The sequence below is a fragment of the Nansenia antarctica genome (genome assembly GCF_963989245.1).
Source record: "Nansenia antarctica genome assembly, chromosome: 3".
NCBI lineage: Eukaryota > Metazoa > Chordata > Actinopteri > Argentiniformes > Microstomatidae > Nansenia > Nansenia antarctica.
This window is the reverse complement of record NC_137688.1, coordinates 82,190,474-82,197,667: the sequence shown is the minus strand read 5'-3', so window position 1 is coordinate 82,197,667 and position 7,194 is coordinate 82,190,474. Positions and strand designations below refer to the sequence as shown.

Sequence of the window (7,194 nt, the reverse complement as noted above, 5' to 3'; positions counted from 1 at the left end):
AGCTGTAGTGACTCTCTCAACACACACACGCACACACACACACAGTAGCACACACACACACACACACAGACACACACACAGTAGCACACACACACACAGAAGCACACGTATGCACGCACACACACACACACACACACACACACACACACAGTGACTAGACGGCCTGCAATGTCTTAAAAGTGCTGTATTCAAAGCCCCAACCCTCAGCGTTTACTCCAGGTCAGCTCGACTCACGGAGACATCAACCGGAGAGAGTCAGCGTCTCCAGGGACACGGGGGGACGCAGGATGTCCTTGTCTCTCTCTCGCTAATGGCCTCCAGTTGCCTCCGCCTCAGACTCCCCGGTCGTCTCAGACAGACACAGCCGTGGTCAGAGAGTGGTCTGTCTGCGGTGGCTCCCCACCAAGCACATAGATAGAACTGTCAGTCTCTCGGTAAGGAAACACAACAGTTACAAACTCTACACCAGCGGTTTCCCAACCTTTTTGGACTCAAGGCCCACTTTAAAAATCTCAAAAGTATTCGCGGCCCACACAGGCATTTTACGGACGCGTACTTTTTTTTCCATTATTCTCTTATTCTTATTGGATATTTCGTATGCAAGCTAATGCAGAAGCTGAATGTTACAGGCAGAAGAACCGACTTCCGGTTGAGCACAATGGGACAGGAAACTGTTGCTTTAGCCTATTCTTTGACTGGCTTGCAGGTAGCTGGTTTGGTCAGCAATGATTTTCATGCTCTCCCAGAGGTTCTCACACAGAGAAGGATGCCAGTCACTCATGACCATATAGTGACTCCTGAACAGTTGGCTAAATGGCCATACTTGTCGAAGGTACACATCCAAAATATAAATGCAAATGTTGACCTTTTGATAGGAACCAATGCTCCCAAGGTGTTAGAACCGTGGGAGATCATTAACAGCTGCGGGAATGGTCCCTACGCCATTAGGACAGTGCTGGGATGGGCCGTTAATGGTCCGTTGAATGGAAACAGTGGTGCTTGGGAGGCAGAGGTTCCCTCTGCTATGGTAAACAGGAATGCAGTGGGCAAACTGGACGCCAAGGACAAGGAGCTGAGCTTCCTCCATATCAGCACAGAGGGGCAGATGAAGGTTCAGGAGACAGACCTGGAGGCGGCCAGAGCTACACTTGCTGCCCTCGGGGAGAGGAACAAAAACTTGGAGGATCTCCACCGAGAAACCAAAGTGCAGAAAGAGGAAATGGAGAATGAAATGGATAAGTTGCATTCTGTGATCCAGGTGCTGAAGGCAGAGCTCAAATCCCTACAGGAGAGCAGGAGGAGTGAGAAGGAGGAGGTGGAGGAGAAACACGCTGCAGCTATGAAGAAACTCCAGGAGGAGCACACCTGCTCCCTGGGCAAGATAGGAGACATTTCCACTGAACTGGAAAGCACACAGCAGGCTCTTAGGGGAGCAGAGGAGCAAGGCATATCTTGACCCAGGCACAACTCTTGACCCAGGCACTGGTCATCTCCCGCCTGGATTACTGCAATGTACTCCTGGCTGGGCTCCCCGCTTCAGCCATTAGACCTCTGCAGCTCATCCAGAATGCTGCTGCCCGGCTGGTATTCAACCTCCCCAAATACTCGCATGTCACCCCTCTCCTTCGCACCCTGCACTGGCTCCCGATAGCAGCTCGCATCAGATTCAAGACCCTGGTGCTTGCATACCAGGCAGCTAAAGGGATAGCCCCTGCCTACCTGAAGGAAATGGTAACCCCCCAAACCCCTGCCCGCTCACTCCGTTCCTCCACCTCGGCTGGCCGACTGGCCCCACCTCCTCTACACAGCAGTCGGGCTGCCCGATCACGTCTCTTCACAACACTGGCTCCCCGCTAGTGGAATGAGCTCCCCACGGCCATCAGAACGGCAGAGTCACTACCCATCTTCCGTCGTAGACTGAAGACCCATCTCTTCAGGTTACATCTTAACTGCTCCTCCTGAGACATCTTCTGACCCTCACCACTACGTCTCCTAAAGACACCCGCTTTCCCCTCTACTGTGTCCCTAAGAACTTCTACTGCCCCCCTTGTACTGTTTCTCAGTTTCTCCAGTAAAAAAAAAAAAAAAAAAACGTTTTAGTAGAAGGCGATAATAGGGAGAAGGTTTTTCCTTCTATCAGTGGCCCCGGGCCCGAGCTAGAGTACTCTTCCTGCAACGAATAGTGGACTGCTGATTCACATGCTTAGTATTCAAATGTATTGATTGTAAGTCGCTTTGGAATAAGGCGTCTGCTAAATGCCAAAACTGTAAATGTAATGTAAATGTATATAAGGTAGCACATTTGTTGTTGTCGTCAGGTGTTGACCCCAGAAGGGCAAATAGGTTTGACCGCAAGGGCGCTGAGTTTGTTATTGTTATTGTTTTGTACCAGTGATTAAGCCATTGATGGCACATAGTAACGCAAAAGTAACGTTTATTATGCAGCAAACCATCGACTACGGATCTTGTATAACCAACAGCAACACATCAAATTAGAACGCACGGCGCGTCAACCAGACAATCCGTCGGGTTTAGAATCTCAGTAGCTAAGTATTAGACTGTGCTCCTTTAACAACACCTGTGCGGTGGAGTGATACATATAGTTAAAAGTCCCAGTGCTGTTATACTGTATATCAGCACTCATGGAATGCCTCTTGCCCAATCAAATTACTTGGTCGGAACTAACTGCTGTATTGTTGGTTTACCTCAGGTCAGTTGGGTCCACTCACCCAGAGGACAATGTAGCCTGTCAGGGGAGAGACAGAATATACATTTCTCCTCAAATGGTTTCTGTTATGTTGGCTCCCAGGAGTTTGCTCTTTTGCTTTCACTGTTGGTTGGTAGCAAATTCAACCTGAAGGGAGTGTAGTTCAATAATGTGTTTACATTTTCTACGCATTTAGCAGACGCCTTATTCCAAAGCGACTCACAATCAATACATTTGACTAAGTAAGTGAATCGTCTATCCACTAGTCATAGCACCTGAGATAAACCCACAAGGATGGTGAGGAGAAACAAAACAGCCATCACCAGTCATTTGGAAACAAATTCAATTTGACTGTTTGTTTGTTTGTTTGTTTGTCCCCTGGGTTGTGAGCCTCTCCTCAGGGTAACAATGTGACTGGCCATCCTGCCACTGCCCTGGGTTAACCCCTCAGGCTAGGGACCATAGATAGACAGGCTGATGTCAAAAACTAGACAGGCTGATGTCATACACACCTAATGCTCTGGAACGGACCATTATGGCAGCTCTATACGCTATGGAAGTCTATACGCAGCAAGACGCAGAACGTAAACACAACTGGAGACATTCGTCGTTCTCTTATTCAAATGGCCTCGAGCCTTGCTTTCCTGATACATACATACACACATGTGTGGCACAGATGCTCATACACATTCTCACACACACACACACACACGCGCGCGCAAGCTCACTTTGGATCTCCCTCTTAGATCATTAAGGCATAATGCAGATGACAAGGGATTACACAACAAACCTAAAAATACATACTTCCCTTCAGACGCAGTTCATATCAAGCCCTTATTTCATGGACGTAATCTGGTTTGTCTCTCTTATGCAATCTGAATAGAACAGATGCTTTACTAGCAACTTTCAGCAACACACATTATTTATAAATGTTTCACAAGTCGTGTTTATAGCATGAATAAATCAGTATTCCATGTAAAAACATCAACATCATCACCTCCGTTCAGTTCCCTGCAGGTAAAAAGCATTCATAATCAATCAACAAGAGTTACCAGTCGTCTAAAAATCCTTCCTGTGACCTTCCAGTGTTTTGCAACCAATAACAATGAACAATGAACAATAAACTGTCACTGAGTTCTCCATCAGTGTCTTTTTGTGTGTGTCTTTTAAGGATGTTGCAGTTGTTGGACACCAATGACCAATACATATTTTATTTACAACACCACAGGCATATTAGAACGTTTACTGAAACACAAAAAAGCAAATTACAGCAAAAGTCTTAAGTAGACAAAAATAGACTGATTTACAGGCTGATAAGGAGACACCTTTCTTTCCCTCATAAAGGGTATGGCTGCCGTCTGAAACATGGCATATTAGAACGTTTACTGAAACACAAAAAAGCAAATTACAGCAAAAGTCTGAAGTAGACAAAAATAGACTGATTTACAACCTTTCTTTCCCTCATAAAGGGTATGGCTGCCGTCTGAAACATGGCATATTAGAACGTTTACTGAAACACAAAAAAGCAAATTACAGCAAAAGTCGATACACTTCCTGCTAAGGAACAATCAAGTACACAACATATTTTGAGGACTGTAGCTAGCTAGTTACTTGGCCTTGCATTGAAAGCTTACTGTTGCTAGCTAACTGGCTAGCGATGCTACCTAGATGGTTAACTGCTGTATTCTAGTTTCATGTGTTGGATTATGTTTTTGACTGTATGGTATCTATGGTAACATTGTAATTTCTCCAACATCATTTGGTGTTGTGCTTATTTAAGTTATTTACCCATTCAAAACATTCTGGGCTAGATGGTCAATGTCACTTTTTAAGGAGAAATCACCAAATGAATGATTATGATGAATCATGTCCTAAATAAGCAACAGGTAGTGTCTGAGCTAAACCTGAGTAAAATTATATCCTGTACACCTTGGGCATTACAGGTGAAATATATCAATTATTCAGTGATAGAGAAAACTAATATTTTGTTTGAATTATACAAATAAGTACATCTGAAAGTATGAACTCAGTCGGTGTGATTGACAAGAGAGATATGATATGAGAGTGGGGCAGAGAGATATGGGTAGACCTTTTCAGTAAAGGTGCAGCCAGTGAAAGAGTCGATATGAGACCTATCGTTCACGTCATAAAAGCATACATAACTCTCCTCATAATCCACAAACACCCCCACCACCTCAGGCTCCTCTTTTAAGGTGAGAGGGACAAAATGGACGTTTTCACAAGCTTTACATTCATCTCCCAGACCCAGACACAAGGTCCAGTAGCCATCTCCAGGTGTCCGTGCATCCCTCTTCTTCCTGTTGACAGACTCATTGGTCACTCCTACAGCCCACCCAGTCTTCCCCTTAACCCGCACCTCATAGTAAAATCTCCCTGATGTGAACCCCTCCTTTGCCAAGACACTGACGACAGGATCAAACCTCTTTGGATTGTCAGGAAGATGTCTTGTGTCTCTACACTTCACTTGTTTCTGTGCTTGTTTCTGTGCTGTATCAGCGTCCAGAGTAAATTCTACTGAATACTGCTGCATCTTCCTCAACTCAGCATCACACAACTTCTTCACTTCTCTCTCCGTCTCTTTACTCAGTGCCGCCTCCAGCTTAGACAGAGCTCTCCTCAGGTTCCCAACACCCACATCACTGTGAACACTGATCTCAGACCAGTCCTTGGTGTGTGCAGGGGTGCAGAGGGATGGGAAGTTCTGGAGGAGGTGAAGGTGGTCTTCGGTGTGTGAGAGCTGCTCCATCTCAGTGCTTCTCTTCTTGAGCTCAGTGATTTCCTGCTCCAGCTCTTCAACAAGCACATCAGCCTGCCTCTCTGCTGCTTTCTGCTTCTCTTCTACCACCTCAATGAACTCAGCCTGGCTTCTCTCGATGGAGCGTACCAGATCAGTGAAGACCTGCACACTGTCTGCTATCTCTTTTTCTGCTTCTCTCTTGCTGATCTCTACTGACTGTTTGATCTCCATAACCTTCTGAATATTACTATTCATCATCTGCTGCTCTTCAGTCATCATCCTCCCTAATTTCACCAGAGTCTCTCCATACTCCTCCTCTATAGGGACGGTGTCGTGAGTCTTGTGGTCTGTTTTGATGCACAAGACACAGACGCAGGTCCGGTCAGTCCTGCAGTACAGCTCAGGAAGTCTCTGGTGTTTCTGACACATCCTGTCTTCCAAGTTGTCCACGGGGTCGATCAGCTTGTGTCTCTTAAAGGTCATGACTCTCTGGTGAGGCTCCAGGTGAGTCTCACAGTAGGAGGCCAGACACACCAGGCAGGACTTCAGAGCTTTGAGCTTGGTCCCAGTGCAGACGTCACAGGCCACTTCTCCGGGATTGGCAGGGCTTTGGTCTGGGCTGCTGGGCGCTTTCACTTCAACTGACTTCCTGAACTGAGCGACCATCTCAGAGATAAATGTATTGACAAAAAGATCTGGTCTCTTATCAAAGGTTCTTAAACACATTGGACACTGACACAGGTCATTGCTGTCCCAGTACTTTCTGATGCAGGCCATGCTGAAGTTGTGTCCACATGGAATGGTGACAGGCTCAGTGAACACATCCAGACAGATAGAACACAGGTACTGGTCCTCAGACAGGAGACTCCCAGAGGTGGCCATACTGGAGCTAGACAGAAACCAAACACTGAAATGATGAAACACGTCCTGATATTACTCAGCTCTTGATAGTTTCAGCTTTTGAGTTGTAAACATGGCTTTGTAAGATTATATTAACCAATCTTGACACTCATGCCTTCACCATACAACCAGTAGAAATGATCAAAAATAAACTCCTCAAAAAAAGTTTGGAAACGTTATTTCAGTCGATTCTTCCTCCCCTTAAATAATACCAATTTAAATATGTTATATTGTTGGATAGCCTGATTAGTCACCTTTACAACGAGGTACAACTTGTAAGGATCATGCATTTGTGGAATGAGTAACACAGCTAAAAGTGTGGGTAGCGGCCCAACATTGTTTGCCAAAATACCCTGCAATATTCTTCTGTTGGTATTCACTCTCGTTTTGAGCTTCAAGTGCTGGCAGGTGTATGTCAGTCACAGGTGTGTGACTGGCACCTGAATGGCACCTAATTGACAGGAATGATATTCTGGGGCCAGTGGCGATCCCATATCTCCACAATCTGGGACCTAACTCCATCCTCCAGGATGATAACGCTCGCTCCCACAGAGCCAGGATCATCACAGAGCACCTCCAGTATTTGGGAGTGGAGAGGATGGAATGGCCTGCCGTGAGTCCAGACCTCAACCCAATTGAACACTTGTGGGATCAGCTTGGGCGTGCTGTACGTGCCAGAGTGACCAAGGCAACCATGTTGGCTGACTTGCGGCAAATCCTAGTTGAGTAATGGGATGCCGTCAAATGCCTCAAAACGAGACTGAATACCCAACAGAAGAATATTACAGGGGATTTTGGCAAATATCTTTGGGCCGCTACCCACACGTTT

At 46.0% G+C, this 7,194-nt stretch overlaps 1 protein-coding gene across 1 annotated transcript; it reads right to left on the bottom strand.

Moving 5' to 3' along the window:
* Positions 1-4,733: 4,733 nt before the first annotated feature.
* Positions 4,734-6,347, bottom strand: LOC308154510 (E3 ubiquitin-protein ligase TRIM39-like; the record flags this gene model as incomplete). Its single annotated transcript, XM_080527657.1, has 1 exon — positions 4,734-6,347. One exon carries the CDS (start codon positions 6,345-6,347, stop codon positions 4,734-4,736), a length of 1,614 nt encoding a protein of 537 aa, XP_080383783.1.
* Between the last annotated feature and the right edge of the window lie 847 nt (positions 6,348-7,194).